This window comes from Canis lupus, chromosome 11 (genome assembly GCF_011100685.1).
Source record: "Canis lupus familiaris isolate Mischka breed German Shepherd chromosome 11, alternate assembly UU_Cfam_GSD_1.0, whole genome shotgun sequence".
NCBI lineage: Eukaryota > Metazoa > Chordata > Mammalia > Carnivora > Canidae > Canis > Canis lupus.
In genome coordinates this window covers 19,926,526-19,943,027 of record NC_049232.1, presented here as the reverse complement: position 1 = coordinate 19,943,027, position 16,502 = coordinate 19,926,526, and the positions used below count along the sequence as shown (strand labels likewise).

Sequence of the window (16,502 nt, the reverse complement as noted above, 5' to 3'; positions counted from 1 at the left end):
ATTGTCTTCAAGCATAGGCTGAGCTTCCCCAACTTCCACTGCCTCCTGAATCTTGGTCCCTTGTAATTCTTTTAAAAGGGACTGATCAGTGTGAGACTAGATCAGTCCCTTCATTAGATTACAGACAGGTCTCTGGGTTAACACTGATCAGATCTCCGATAAATCTGCATTTACTCTAAGGAGCAGACTACGTTGAAGAGGCTTGAGCTTCCTTATTTCCAACTGACTTTTTAAATAACAGTCCAAAATAGGTCTCTCTATTCACCTCAGTGCTCATATTCAGATTCTTGGTAAAGGCAACATTACCTAAATGGTCTCAAGGGGACTCACATTTTTGAAATGTGTAGGTATAAGGGAGATGCTATTTTCTCAAGAAATTTGGGATGCTGCTTTTGTATCACAGCCCAGCACTCACAAGTCCGTATCCTTCACTGTGTGAAGGGACTGGAATTAAGTCTGGTAAGACTAGTCCAGAACCTGAGTTAGTAGTTTTTAAACTACTAAAAACTAAAAGTAGTTTTTAAACCTGATTGCATATTAGAAACACCTACGTAGCTTTTTTTTTTTTTTTTAACCTACGTAGCTTTTGAGAAATACTAATTCCTAGACACCTCCCCCTCAGATTCTGATTTAACAACTATAATTGCCTTTATGAATTTAGGCCAGAACATGGGTTGTTTCCCACCCACCCCCCCTCTGGTAGTGACTCAATTTCCCAGCATACTCCAAATCTTAAGTCTTTACTTCCATTCCAGGTGCTATTAAAACCAGTGCTCTTTACTCCCGTATTTTGTTGGTTTGCTTTTTTTGTTTTGTTAAGATAGCCATTATGAGTGTCTGCCTAATAAGGTTTTGGTTTTGCATAAAAACATTTACCTCTTTCTTTGCCATTAGACAAGGTCAAGTGCTTATCTTTTTTTTTTTATACATCAAAATCCCCTCTTCATTACTTAATCCTTAGATAGTTCCATTTGTTCATTCAACAGACTCATTGAAAACCTGTTATATGCTGGACACAAGTCTGAGTGCCAGCGCATGCCAGTAAATAATACAAACCTTCTTCTGTGTCCTTAGGGAGTTTACTATTCCCACTAGTTGGGTAGAGAGATGAAAATATGGAGTCAGGGACGCCTGGGTGGCTCATTGGTTTGGCGCCGCCTTCGGCCCAGGGTGTGATCCTGGAGTCCTGGGACCCAAGTCCCATGTCAGGCTCCCTGCATGGAGCCTGCTTCTCCCTCTGCCTGTGTCTCTGCCTCTGTCTCTCATGAATAAATAAATAAATAATCTTTATAAAAAATATGGAGTCAGGTTGTGGTAAGTATAATGAAGAAAATAAGAGAGTAGGGAGTTAAGCCATATATATATTTATATATTTTTAAAGATTTAATCATGTTTTGTTTTTCCTAGAATTTAATAGACTACTTGCATTCAGAACCATTATTTTGTCCTTTCAGATACCAGCTAGTCCTGGTGATCCTTAGAGGTTGCCTTTTCTCTGAAAAGTTACTAGAGTTTTCATTGTCTATTCACTTTTTTTCAGCATACTAGAGCACAATACAGAGTAGTAAGGACAAGAAAGATTTTGAAAATGCGCTTACGTTCATCTTTGTATAGTTATCATGGACATTTATTGTTTTTACTATTGCTGTCTTAGGATAAAAGCCTAATAGGTTATTTTTGTGTAATTTTTGCCATGAAATATATACACAAAAATCAATATACAGTAATGCAACCATAACTTAGGTTCAAGAAGATTATTTTAGTAACCTAGAAGTCCCTTACTCCATGTGCCCTGTCCTGATCATAATAGTCTCATCATTTTTGTAACTACCAACATGATTTTTGTGAACATCTCCCTTTTTCTTTATAATTTTATCTGTCTATGCATCCTTGTGTGACATAATTTAATTTTGCCTGTATTTGAGCTCTAGGTTTTAATTAATACTTCATATTTTGTTTTTTTTTTTTTCTCTCAACATTATGGTGGAGATTCTATCCACTGAATCTAATGATACCATAATACAACTTATTCTATTATTGATGGGCATTGGTGTTATTTTTAGTTTTTGGCTAATATGAACAATGAACATTTTTGTTCATCTTTTCTGGTGTACATGGGTATTCTTCAGCACATATTATCAAGCACTGGACTTACTGTGAAAGGGTATGTTTCAGTGTTACTAGAAGATTTTTCTGGCAAAGCAGTTTCCTAGTTTACACATAACCTGCAGTTTGACAGTTCTTGCTCCACATTTTCAAGAATGCCTAAATGTGTTTCTACAAGTTACTAATGAAAAAAAAATTAGGGGTTAAAAAAATACTTTCTAGTTCTTCAAACGTTTATTTCAGCTTTAGAGAAATTACTTTTCAGAGGTAAAGTGTGCCTGCGTTGTGCAGACAACAGCCAAAGTACTTCACATAAATTATCTCATATAAGCAATGGGTCCTTTACTATTCCCATTTTACTGATAAACTGAATTTAAGAGAGATTAACTTAAAGTGGTTTCCTTTTTTTTTTTTTTTTTTAAGATTTTATTTATTCATGAGAGAGAGGCAGAGACACAGGCAGAGGGAGAAGCAGGCTGCATGTGGGGAGCCTGATGCAGGACTTGATCCCAGGACCTGGGGATCACACTCTGAGCCAAAGGCAGATCTCAACCACTGAGCCAACCAGGTGCCCCACTTCAAGTGGTTTAAATAGAAATAGCCTATTAAAGACAAATTCAGATGTTTATCCTAACGTCTAAGCTCATGGTTATCATACTTTAATTCCTTACCTTCTTTCAAATATGTGGCCCTAGAAACTGATCCTTGAAGAATGGAAGGGCTAACCTTTGTGAGTCTAGGCAGACCTTTGGCAGCATGTTTATATAGACACAACATGACGAAAATGGGTCATGCAATTCCTTGGGATCTCTCTACAATTAATTTCCAGGATGGCTGAGCCACAACTTCCCTGGTTTGGTTTTTGGCCTATACTCAAAAAAGAGATGTGCTAATGGTATGTTGTAAACTACAAGTTTGAGCAAGCCCAACGACCAACAGAAAACAAAGCTATTATTTAATATCAGCCATCGTTACCAAGTCCCAGAAATACCAATGTTGCAGCCTGAATTCTCCTTTCCCTTTTGTTACTCTCAAATACAATTCTTATCACGTCATTAAAAAACTGATAATCATAAAACACTGAGTTCTTTAGTGAACTATGGTAATTGCTGTGAGAAATACTAAGATATACCTACATGTGGTATACAGACCTCAGGACGCTTAAAATCCAGTGAAAATATGTCGATGATGGCTAAGAAGAATTTTGAGACCAGTGCAGCCAAAAGAACAGTGAAAAACACTATTGATGAACGACGGATTCTGGAATTCCGTCAGTCGTCTCACAGTGAAAACCTCATTTGCAGGTGCTGGCTAGCCTCAAGGGGTGGTCTTTCTTTTCTTACCAAGGGACCAGTAAATAAATGGAAACTGTTGGGAAAACAGGCTAGTATGTAAATGCAGTGCGGAATTGATCACTCCTGAGTCTAGGGGGCCCTATATCCTCCCGACACCCGCCCCCCTCGCCCCACGACCCCCTTCCGACCCTAGGTAAGGGCTGCCCTGGGTACGGGTTCCGCGCACGCAGTACACACGTGACTTCGCGGGCCAGCACTCACTGGGAGGGGCCGCAGGACCAGCGCCCGCCAACTCCTGCTCAAGGCCACGAGACTTCGAATTTTCTCTGCCCTGATCTCCGGACGTCCATAATGGTCCGTTTAAAGTACTTCCTGACGGGCCTCCCTCCCACAAGATTCGTTTTATTGAAAGAAACGCACGGAAGAGAGTGAAACGAACTTCCTTGTTCGCCGAACTGCAGTGGAGACTTCTGCACTTACTCCAAGGGAGGGGCGGTCGGCGTTGCAGAACTGGAGTTTGGCCCGGGGCGTGGCCACGCCCTGAGCTTCCGGATTGAGCACAAACAAAACCCTCCCCCCAGAGCGTTTACCCTGACGGTTCTGCCCCAACAGCCTACTTTTGCTCAGTCCCTCACAGCTAGTTTCCGGCCCTTGCACCGGAAGTCGGAATGGGCCGTAACCGCAAATCCGAGGCGGATGTCGTGACGGGTTTAGGTAAGATCTCGCGACGTGTCTTCAAATCTCACGAAGAGGAGTCGAAAGAGGCCTAACTGCACCGCCCCAGTTTTTACGTCACCGCGGAGGCACGCCCTTGGGCGCTCGTTTGCGTGCTCTCCCTGCTGCGCACGCGCACTGCTCCTCCTTCCGCCCCCGTGCGGGCTTCCCTCTGGCCAGTCGCGCGTGGGCTGAGGCCCTGGGCGGGCGTTGCGAAGGCTTGTTTCCCTCGAACACTGACCCCGGGACAGTCCGGAGTTCTCTACCTCGGGCGTGGAGAGTACAGTCCCCCCTACTTAAGGTGAATGTGCCGTCTCGTGGACTGCTAAGGGCAGGCTGGGGAGCACGGGGGCCGGGGCCGCGGCCATGAACTCACCCGTGGACCCCGGCGCTAGGCAGGCGCTGAAGAAGAAGCCTCCCGAGCGGACCCCCGAGGTAAGGCTGGCCGACCATAGCCCGCGTCCCGCTGTCCAACGGACAGCATCCTTCTGTCGGTCCGAAACCTGCGGCGACTGTCCCCTTGCCAGAGCCTCGCACCTGCTGCCAGTATATCTGTTCTCTGTCTCTCCTCCGCCCTCACCCAGGCCCTTCTCGCAGGGGTGATGACCGCCTTTCCTGCTTGGGGTGCAGACTTCCCGCACACCCGTCTTTGCCGGTGACTTCCTAGTGTTTTCGGTAAAAAGGTACCGTAAACAAAATCGTATTTTCTCAGGGCAAACTGTAGGTCTCGGAGTGAGATTTTCCCTGGGTAGATGGACAGGAAAACGAGGTAGAAACTGTAAAGTCATCTGTAATAGTCATGTTATGAAAAAGTAACTTTTCTTTAAAGGCCTCTTGAAGTTGCCTCGGAAAGAAAGTTTTCAAAATCAGTTTAAAACTTTGCATCCAGTCAGGTGACGAATCCTGCTGGTGGATGATGCATACTTAAAGATCGGTTTTGGTGGTACTTTCTCAGAGTGTCAGCGGGAAATTTTTTAGTATTTTGTACTTGGATCCAAAATTTGCTGTAGTGGGTTAGCATCAGTGGCATTAGCTAAAATGATTTTATTTATTTGTTTGTTTGTTTATTTATTTATTTTTTGCTAAAATGATTTTAATGGGACTTCAAGGCTAATTTTCAGTCAAGTAAGTGAAACCTTCTAACTCTGCGTAGCCCCATAGAGTGTTTAGATCTTGGAGAAGGTTTTCCTTGATTTGGAGAAGTTTCTGTAAAATGGTATATTTTCTTAAAGCAAAAACTGACAAGAGTGTGAAGGATTGTTAGACTGTCATGTATATAGTTTGCAATAAATGAAATTAAATGTTCATTCCTACCAAGTCACTCTTGGTGGTGTTTTGTTTTTTTGTTTGTTTGTTTTCAGATTTATAGTACTTTACATAGTCTCAGTAACTTGGGGCTGATATTTTGTGATATGACACTAGTAAAGCCATAGCTGTAGCTGTGATAAATCAAAACTTTGTTTTTGGGGATCCTGATCTTTTAATGGAAACAAGGCAAATTCTGCCTCTTTCCAGTGTCCTCGTTTTGAGACCTACATTTATAATCCCTTGTGTTTTAATTTCCTTGTGATGATTCTTAAAGTCGTGAGCTAATTGAAAGCGTTCACCTTCACACAGGTGAATCTGCTATAGTTTTTATATAACCAAACTATTACGCAACTCTTGCAATCTATAATGTAGCTTTTACTTTTAAATAATATTTATGATAAATTCACATTATATTTTTTAAAAAGATTTTTATTGATTTGAGAGAAAGACTGCAAGAGGGAGCATGAGCAGGGAGGAGAGGGAGAAGCAGGCTTCCCTCGGAGCAGGGAGGCGGACTCTGAGCTTGATTCCAGGACCCCAAGGACCATGACCTAAGCTGAAGGCAGATGCTTAACCGACTGAGCCACCTAGGCACCCCATAAATTCAAACTTTAATGGGAAAATCTCCTCTTTAATAGCATAATTAGCTTATCTTGAAATGGCCTATTTTTGAGCCTTAGGAGATTTTTCCTTCCTTCCTTCCTTCCTTGTTTGTTTGTTTTAGATTTTCTAAACTACTCACAAAATTATGTTGGCCAGTGTGTGCCGCTTTAAATACTTTATCTTGTTTTACTGGAATAGCAGCATTGTTTGAGGGAATGCTGACCAACTATACAGTCTAGAGTCCTGACATCTATCAGCATAACATGGTTAACTGCTTGATTCATGGCGGTGCTTTGGAGTGAGTATAGAATTTGTTTGCAGTACAAAAGTATGAGTAAAGAAGTGGTAACCTGAACCCAAGTGATGATTTATTTGTGAGGATTTGATGAAATCCTCACAAGTATGTTTCTCTTTTCAGGAGATCTTTATTCTTTTAGTGGAGTCTTAAAATTTTATTATAAGTATATTCATTTATCAATTATTGATTGAAATCTTGTAAGTTCAAGGCACTGTTCTGTGCACTGGGATGTATCAGTGAGCGAAACAGGCCTGCCCTACTGGTTCTTGGAATTCTTATGAAAGGAGGAAGGGAGGAAATGGATAAATACAACCAAGTTAAATAATATGTGATAATGACTAATTTGAGAAGGAATAAAGGGATTGGAAGCAAGGGGCAAGGGCTGGGTTACAGTTTAAATAAGATGGTCAGTGTTGTGATTTTTGAGATGACTTTTGAGTGAAGGCTTGATACATGTGATGGAATTAGCTCTGGAGATATATGGGGAAAGATCTTTCAAAGTAGAGGGAATAGTCATTGCACTTCCAAGATGAGAGTATGTCTGGTGCCTTCAAAGGAATAGCAAGGAGCTCCTAGTGACTGGAGGAGAGTAAACAAAGGTGAGAATTGTAAGAGATGAAGTCAGAGAGACAGTAATAGTATGGAAGGGAGTATTTCATTAGGGTCTTTGTAAGTCCTAAGAAATTCCTTAACTTTTCTTTTGTGTGAGAGAGCCGCCAGAGGATTTTGAAGTAGAGGAGTGATATTATCCTCCTTAACTTTTAAAGAGCCCCCCTGGTTGCTTGCTGGGTTGAGATTATAGAATATGGTAGTAACAGTAGGAAGAAGCAGATTCATCAGTTAGAGGCTATCATGTTGCAGTTGGGAAGAACTGATTGTAACTCAGACTAAAGTGATAGTAATGCAGGTGGTAGGAAGTAATCAAGTACGGAAATATTTTGAAGGTTTAGCCAACAGAAGATTCGTTAATGAATTAGCTGTATGCTTTGAGGGGGGAAAAAGAATTGAGCAAGGTTTCAAGTGTTTTGGCCTGAAAACTGGTGTTGGAGTTACCATCATAGAGTTTCAGGTGGCATCAAAGAGATGGGAGAAAGCTGCAGGAGGAGCAGGTTTTGGGAGGAGTTCAGTTTTGTTTTGTTTTGTTTTTTAAAGAGTTTATTTATTTATTCATGGGAGACAGAGAAAGAGAGAAAGAGGCAGAGACATAGGCAAGGGAGATGCAGGCTCCCTATGGGGAGCCTGATGCGGGACTCGGTCCCAGAACCCTGGGATCACGACCTGAGCCAAAGGCAGACTCTTAACCACTGAACTACCCAGGTGCCCTGGAATTCAATTTTGAATGTGTCACATGTGAAATTATTAGAAATGTTGAGTAAGGAGTTGCATATACAAATTTCTATTTCTATGGAGAGGGCTGGGCTGGAGATAAAAACTTTATACTCATTAGCTAGTAGGTACTATTTAAAGTCACGAGACTGGATGAAATTACAACAGCAGCGAGTGTACATAGAGAATAGAAGAGGACCACAGCCCCGTGACATGGTTGATTACTACTATATCAGGGGTAAAGAGCAGAGACCAGCAAAAGAGAATGAGTGGGAGCAAACAGTGCAGGAGAACAGCAGCCAAAACAAATGAAATGTGTAATAGAAGGGGATAAAATTCATTCAACCTATTTTTTTTAATGCTTAGTGTGTACAAAGTATTATGAAAAAAATAGACAAATAGGTAAGAATCACTGTCTTATAATCTTGTAATCAGATGTTTGCATTGTGTAATGAGTAAAGAAGTCTTCTGTTTGTTTCTGGGACAAAACTAATAGTCTGTTTATTTTGAACCATCTGTTGCCCTTATGTGAAATTATCATCTCAGACTTAATCTTAGTTAGCCAGACATGGAATGTGAAAATATGTTGTACAGTATACCACTTAAAACTGTTCTAACACAGTTTTTTCTTTCTGGCTTATTTGTCCTACTTTGTAGACCCAGCTTCACAGCCCATTGTCCTTTCCTGAGGTAGTTCTTTGATTTCCTTTTCCACTTTGCAAAGATTTTTTTTTTTAAGTGGAAAATTTTAGACTTAAGTACTCTGAGAAGCTTAGCGCTCTAAATCCATGGAAGCTGTTAAGGTACTCATTTTTAGTTCTATGAAAATTTAATATATTACAGTCAAAATTATAGTCTTGATTTTGTCTCTTCCTCAACTTAATGCCCATGAAACACCATTCTTTGTCAATAACCTTTCTTTTTTACCTCAGACCTCCTTCTCTCTCTTAGGGTTTATTTCCGTGATTAATATCATGATTTTTATGTACTTAATAATGAATAAATGTACTAAAACAAAATTGAGAACTCATTTTGTGATCCTCATGTTAAAAAGCTAATAGTTTCTATTGGTATAACTTGATTTTGTACCTCCTGGGAAGCCTCATTCAGCCCCTTTGCCTTCAGTTTATATTTAGAGGCTGACAGCTGGCCTTTCTTACCGCCCCCCCTTTCATGTGCTTTAGATCCATATATCTATTAAATTGTCCTCCAGGTTCTTTAATCACCTTTCCTAAGTTGAAGTCTCATCATTCCCTCTTAGTATTCTGTTGGTGACTGCCCCAGTTTGCTCACTTTAGAAATTCATGTTTAGACTCATGATTCTCCCTGTTAGTCTTCTCTCTATCCAACTGGCTGCTAAGCCTTCTTGATTTTATGTCCTGAATCTTTCTACCTTTTTTCCTCCCATGCTTGCTACCCTACTTCAGGCCCTTATATCATTTTTACCTTTGATTATTTTGCTTGAGTCATCTTATTTTTTGTTATTTTACTGCTACAGTGTTCTTTTTAATACCCATATCTCATCATGTTTCTCTTTATTTTTTTTTCTTCTGTTTGTGACACTTTATTGATGCTGGGGAACATGTTTCACTCTTGATCAGAATTGTCCACTGTCTAGATAAGTTAGCTATATAAGTCATAATCTACATAGTTTTTTGCAAGTTAAAAGAGGCGCTATTAATATTTATGTCAGGATAACAGGTTAAAGAGGGACTATCTGAGGTAAACTGAGTTGTAGGGTTATCGCAACTGCATAATAACATTAGTATGTCCTTTCATTTAATAAATATGTAAGACACAATACTAAAATTGAATGTTGTAGAAAGAACTTGGATATGGTCCCTATTTATGAGTCAGGGGACAGTCATGGAAACAGTAAAATGTTAAGGTTATCATTGACAAATGTATGGATAGGATACTTTGGACTGCAAGTGGGAAAAGGAAAAGCTTTGAGGAGCAATTAATTGAATCTTAAACGTTGTGAATAGCTGTCTGGATGACCTCTAAAGGGAAGTCATTCCAAGCAGAGAGCAAAAAGAGCAAAGGAAAAATAGATGTGTAGAACAAGAAGCCACTTTGTAAGCGTGCATTCCCAGTTGGGGTGATATCATCCCCAAAGGGACAAAAATTATTTTTTAAAGGTTTATTTATTTGAGAGAGAGCATGTGTGTGCATGTGCTCACACAGGGGGAAGAGTGGGGGTGGGTGGGAGAGGGATAAGCAGATTCTGTGCTGACTGGGGTGCCCAGCACTGGGTTGGATCCCATGACCATGAGATCATGACCTGAGCCAAAATTAAGAGTTAACTGATCAACTGGCTGAGCCACCCAGGTACCTAACAAAAATTGTATTTTAGGGGAGTAGTGGAGGAAAATCTTAGACCTTACTATGGTTTGTAGCCTTACAAAAGTCAATTCTACCTAGCAGAATCTTATTCCTTAGTATTTAATTGGGGATGAGGCAGCATTTAGGGAAAAAATGTCTAAAAAGGCTGTTTGAGAGGGATGTGATAATGAATAAAGGTTGCAAAACATTGTGTACGGGGTGTTGGGGGTTAAATGTTAAAGCTGGATATACTAGCAGGGTTAAATCATTTCAAGGATTTGTACTTGATTTTATGAATAAAGGAGAAACATTGGAGGGTTTGAAGCCTGAAAATAACATCAGCTTTTACAAAGATCACTCTGGGCATTGTTGAAGATGTATTGGGGAGGAAGGATGGTGCTGTAATAAAGGCAAGAAGGCTTATAGGTAGGGTGAACATTTTGTCCAAACCAGGGCACATTTCTGAATGAAAGAGAAGACTATTAATGGTTATATCAGGATGACAAACCAGGAGATAGGGTCCTGGTTATAGGACACAAATGAGTAGCTCAGGTGTGAGACAAGGTAGTGGCATATGGGAAACTGAGTTATTGAGGAGCTGGAACTGGCCCTAGTGGTACTCACTGGAATTGGGAGTATTCTGCCTCCCACCAGGTTTTTTCTTAAAAGTTTGAAATTGACTATAGTATACATACAATAAAGTCCACACCCCCTAAGTGGATGGCCAGCTTAACTTTTACAGATACATCTAGTTACCATCCAAATTGAGGTATGGAATATTACCACCACTCTAGAAGCTCCCCCTTTTGCCTCTCCCAGTCAGTACCCTTTCCAAGAGGAAAGCACTTTTTTTGGACATCTTTTACTGTAAATTTGTTCTGCCTACTTTTGAACTTCATTTGAGTACAATCATAAAATGTGTATTCTTTGCAGCAACCAAGAAGGCTTGGTTTTTTTGTGTTTAACCCTTGGATTGGACTTGGAACCTTCTCTCTTGGTGATTTCCTTGATCTTCATTTGCCTATCCTTTTTATCCCAACCCACCCTTTAGCTACCCTTTTGAATTGTCTACTTCACTCTGAAGTGAAAAGTACAAACCTACTTTTCCGGTAATTGCTTCTCAGCTCCAGAAGCTGCATTTGAGACCAAGATATGCTCTGCCCTTTTGTTCCTCTCAAAATTCTCTAATACACAAGATTAGGCCTGGCTATCTGTCTTTTGCTTGTTGGAAACAGATTTGGACTGGGTGCAAGAGCAAGTTTAAATGATTTGGGTAACTGCCTGTTTAAGAGTGCACTAGTAAGCAGAATTAGGATGGAAAGAGATTAAGTCTTGGAAGCTGTTTTCAGACTCCATCCAGGGGATACAGGTAGGTGGATGTTCAGTCAGAATTTGCAGCTTCAGGTTAAACCAGGCTCTGGGTCTGATTCGATGTGAGAGTCTACAGTATATGGGTTATAGGTGAAGTCATGAGGTTGGTAGGAATGACCAGGGTGAAAAGCAAAATGAGAGTAGGACTCTTCTCTTTGGTAGAGTCTTCTCTTTGGGTGCTCTTCTATTAAAGGGATGGGACGAGGGAAAGAGAACTGCAAAAGAGACTGAAAATAGTTAAAGAAGTAGGATGAGAATAGAAGAGTGCTGCTACAAGAGGGCATTTCAGACAGAAATCCCTAAGCACTAATGTCAGATACTTTTGAGAGTTCAAGAAAAGGAGAATTGATAAGTTCTTTGGATTGTGTCTATTAGAATGATTTCACTGGACTAATGAATCTTTATCAGGATCTTTATCCTGATTGCAATGGGTTGAAGAGAGAATAAGACCAGAGAAAGTGAAGGCAGAATAAGATCCAAGAAAGTGAAGTGAACTTGTTTAGAGAGGTAGAGTCCTCCATGATCTTCTGCATGGCATTCTAGCCTTATCGTCCCAAACACATGTATTTTAACAACTTAAAATTTCAAAACACCTTACTTCTCTATCTAGGCTATGTCTATTTCTCACTGTAGGGAACTTTTTTTATTATTATTACCTGTGCTCACCCTTTATTTCTTGAGTTAGAACATTTGGAATGGAGTGGGGTTTTTTTCTTAAGATTTTATCTATTCATGAGAGACACAGAGAGAGGAGCAGAGACATAGGCGGAGGGAGAAGCAGGCTCCATAGGCAGGGAGCCTGATGTGGGACTCAGTCCCCAGACCCAGGATCAGGCCCTGAACTGCAGGCAGACACTGAACCACTGAGCTACCCAGGCATCCCTGGAATGGAGTGTTAAGCCTTAGTATTTACAAAAAGCTTCTTAAGTGGTTCTGATACACAGGTGAGAAGCATTGTCCATTGTGTCATATTCTCCTCTGTGTGCTTTATGCAGGATGGAAAGTATGCTTCTAGCAGTGTTTACAGCCCTGGAATTTTGCATTTGGGCAAGTCTACTTTAAATGTAGGCTCCAGCACTGAGATTTTGAGTGATCCTGGGCAAGTTGCCTAACTTCTCTAAGACTGAATATCATTTTGGGATTGTTGTGTAGACCAAATGAGATAATAAATGTCAAGTATTTAGCAAGTACTTGTCATAATAAACAATAAATGACAGCATATATATTAGCTTGCCTTTCTTCTAACTGGAAAGCTATCCTCTGACTTGGCAAGTTCAGTCTCCGCACTGAAGTGTCAGCTCCAGTACTCATTTGCAAAATTGCAAATTTCCTTACTTTTCCACTCCTTCTCAGTGTTCCCAGGATACTTCACACTTTGCTCCACCACAGTAATTACTGTGTTAGGATTACTTGCATGTTTGTCTCTGTGGCTGGAATATGATCTCCTTGAAGACAAAGTATCCTTATGTCCCAGTGCAGAGTATGTAATACTTGGTAAAAATAGGTATCCAGATGTTTGTAATTGACTTTAAGAAGTAAAGAATGTGAAAAATACTGTTCCCCTCTTATTGTGGTGATTTCTATTGGTCTAATATTTGAAGTCCTAGGATTAAGACTGATGAAGCTTGGCAAAAATGGCAAAATTTCCTGTTAGTACTCTCTAATTAAAATGTGAAAAAAGTGCAGTTGCCATAAAGACACTGTGTTTTACCTGGCAATTCTTCATAAATAGTACTGAGTGGAGAAACATAGTCATACCTTGAAACAGGAACTCCTTTTTTGTATGGTATTAAAACACACAAAAAACATATGTGCAGGAAACTTCACGGGGAAATTTAGATAAATATCGGTTTTAATTTCGCATACGATTTTAACCAGATGACTTAAAACTTTTTCCTGGGCAAAAATAACATGCTCAGCAAGGTGCTAATATAATTACCTTCCCACAGAAAAAGGTTAAAAAACGAGCTTATATTTGTTATAAAAGGTTGAAGAGGGAGCTAGGACTGTAAGAATGTAAAATTTAATATTCTTGTAGTTATTAATCCATTTCAGAATTTAGAGTAATCCTTAAATATAGACTTGTAGAGGTATTTTCTGAATTGACGAAAGCATACCATTGTACTTGGAGCCATTTTTGAGTGAGTCACTGTGCACATCCCTGAGGGTGGCAGAACAAAGATTCTCTTGTGCTTTTCTATGGCAGATGCACATTCAGAGGGTTTTTGGAAAGTACAAGAACTTATTTATGCTTTGGGGCCCTATAGCCTTCATTTGTAAACTTAACTGGGTAGAAAGAGAACATAGATCTGGATGGGGTCTTTATTAGACAACATTCCTTCCAGGCACCTCATTTTACATGTATTGGAGAGTCCCATCTTGAGAAAAAACTGTAGCCATTCCGGAACTTGGACACCATAAGATTTTGCTTTGGAGAGACTAAGAGGCTTCCCCAAGAGAATTTGACAGAATTGAGGAGCAGCCAGGCATGATGAGCTTGACTATGTGACAAAGTCCTGTTCTTTGAAAAGGATGGAGTGATTGTGAGCTCTGTGACATTGTGGTTATTATTTGGTTTGACCTTGGACCAGCCTGTGTAAACTGAGATCTTACTGTAAATAAGAAGTGAACAAGCCACTTTATTGAGAACATGGAATTATGGAGGCATAAGCAGCCCCTATTTGATGCTCTCCACTATAAGACACTCTGCACTACTTTGTCATAAACTAAAACTTTGGCAGACGGGGGCTTTAGGCTTTGTCATGTGGCAGAGATAGTGGGGTTCATCGGACAAGACACTTAGCACTGCCAGCATGTATTTGTGAATGTATATTTAGCACTTCTAGAAATACTTTATCTGGTGAGGTCAAGAGCTAGTGACAAGAGTTGTGTATAGATAAAGGAACTGCACTCCTGAGAGATACGATGGCATGTTCGAGGTCACATGATTCATTGGTAACTTCCTCAGTCCAGTAGCACCCTACTGCTTTGTCTGCATCAGAACAGTGAAGTTTAGGCCATATTTTAAGTTTTGAACTTTTGTCATCTGTATCGATATCTATTATTTTCCTGAGTAAATTCCCCTTGTTTTATCTTGCCTGTGCTATCTGTAGTACTTTAAGGTGCTGTGTAGATTTAATGGAAAATATCAGTGTAATGGAAATTTAGAATTGTCAAGTTTATGTAGGATGAAAACAGGTGTTGCTTGATATCTGTGTCAGTGATTTCTTACAGCATTCTATTTTATAACTTATTGTTTTCAAAGGTTGGTAGTATATTCCATTTTTGCCTTTTAAAAGCATTCAGCTAATATGAAAAGGCTTCATCACAGAAGGTTTTTTTGTTTTTGTTTTTGTATTTTACAAAGAGTTGTGTCACAACTGCCAGCTGGAGTTTGGAGTATTTATAATAAGCTCCTTAATGAGACAGATTTGAATACATATATTTTTTTGAGAAAGAGTGCCTATTGTATATTTGTGTGGTAAATATTTTTTATGTACCATTTCTAAGTGCCAGGGATAAAAGATTAAAGTTTGTTCTTTATGGAAGGAGATTGGCAAATACACAGTTAAAATACAGCCTGCTAAAGTACTGTAATAGCTGTAAAATGAGGCCCCCTCTCTTGGGAGAGATGAGTAAAGAGTAGGCAGGTGTCATTCATGCTGTTTTAGAAAAGGGAATCCTGACTTGAGTATAGATTACAATATGTAAATATTAGGTAAAGAAAGGATAGTGGGTGTTTCCTGAAAAGGAAACAGTATTTGTCAAAGCCACAAGATGAGCTTAGCATGAACATGCATGTTGCCTGGGCAGATGAGTAGTACAAGAGATGACGCTGGAGACATGGCCAGGATCTGGATCGTGAAGGACTGTTTTCTCTTTGTTGAGTTTATGTTTGATTTTTGGAAAGATAACTCTGGCAGGACTATGAAGAATGGATTACAGGTCAGACTTAGATGCAGGAAGGCTGTTTTCTGTTACCAGTGAGAAATAATAAATCCCTAAATTGCTACAGGTGGGATGTTGAACAGAGATATTTATGAAATAGAATTGATAATTTTCTGGCCAGAACCATTGAAGAAGAGTGTATCACGTAAATCAGGGAACCTAGGAGGAAGACACAGCCAGGAGTATAAATAATGAGTTTAGCTTTGCAATTTATTGCACTGGAGATGCTGATGGATCTCCCAGGTGAAAGTGTTCATTATGCTCTAGAACATGTAGGTTGTTGTAAGTTTTGTTTTGTTTTGTTTTGTTTTTGTTTTTTTATGATAGGCACACAGTGAGAGAGAGAGGCAGAGACACAGGCAGAGGGAGAAGCAGGCTCCATGCACCGGGAGCCCGACATGGGATTCAATCCCGGGTCCCCAGGATCGCGCCCTGGGCCAAAGGCAGGCACCAAACCGCTGTGCCACCCAGGGATCCCGGTTGTTGTAAGTTTTACTAGAGAGCTCTAGACTAGAAATACAAACATGAGTGTCATTAGCATGTATATGGTAGTTGAAACTATGGATGTAGAGGATTTTACAAATGGTAGAGTGTCTCTAGTGAAGAAAGGGTGGATGTCACAGGACGACATTTATAAATGTTTAAGGGAGAAAGGCAAAGCCTGTAAAGGAGACTCAGGAGCATCTCGAGCAGAAAAGTAATAATGGCCATAAGAATGGCTAAGATTTATATACTATGATGCTTATTGGACGCCTGTCACTGTTTAAAAAAAACAAACCTTTATACACATTTCCAAAAACACTGAAAGAAGGTGTCATGCCCATTTTACACATAGGGAAACAGAATCACAGACTAACTTGTCTAAGTTCACACAACTAGAAAACCGTGGAGTCAAGATTCAAAGCTAGGTATTCTAATTTCACATTCTGTGCATGTAGTTGTTACTAAATGTTTTCTATCGGAATGAGAACCATATTACAGAAGGGAGAGGGGAAGGGAGTTCTAGGACAGAGGAGTGAATGAGTGATGAATGTATCAGCAAGTATTATAAAAAATTACAGAGAGAAAGATTGATTAAAAGTGCATGTGAAACTTGAAATTAGCGTATCTTGGATGACTGTGTAATACCTTGTAGGATCAGAAAGGTGAAGTTCAGCCTAAACTTTGAACTTAGAAGTAATTAGATGCTTGATCTTTTGATGCATTAT

At 39.9% G+C, this 16,502-nt stretch overlaps 1 protein-coding gene across 4 annotated transcripts in view; it reads left to right on the top strand.

Moving 5' to 3' along the window:
• The first annotated feature begins 4,413 nt into the window (after positions 1–4,413).
• The window catches only part of RAPGEF6 (Rap guanine nucleotide exchange factor 6), a 210,821-nt gene continuing 198,732 nt past the window's right edge, over positions 4,414–16,502 (top strand). For 2 of the 4 annotated variants that reach the window (XM_038552080.1, XM_038552078.1), the window contains exon 1: positions 4,414–4,550. In XM_038552080.1, the coding sequence (XP_038408008.1) occupies positions 4,482–4,550 (69 nt within the window). In that variant the 5' untranslated portion in view covers positions 4,414–4,481. The remainder of the gene's footprint in view (positions 4,551–16,502) is intronic. The other 2 variants (XM_038552079.1, XM_038552081.1) reach the window with 1 other exon arrangement.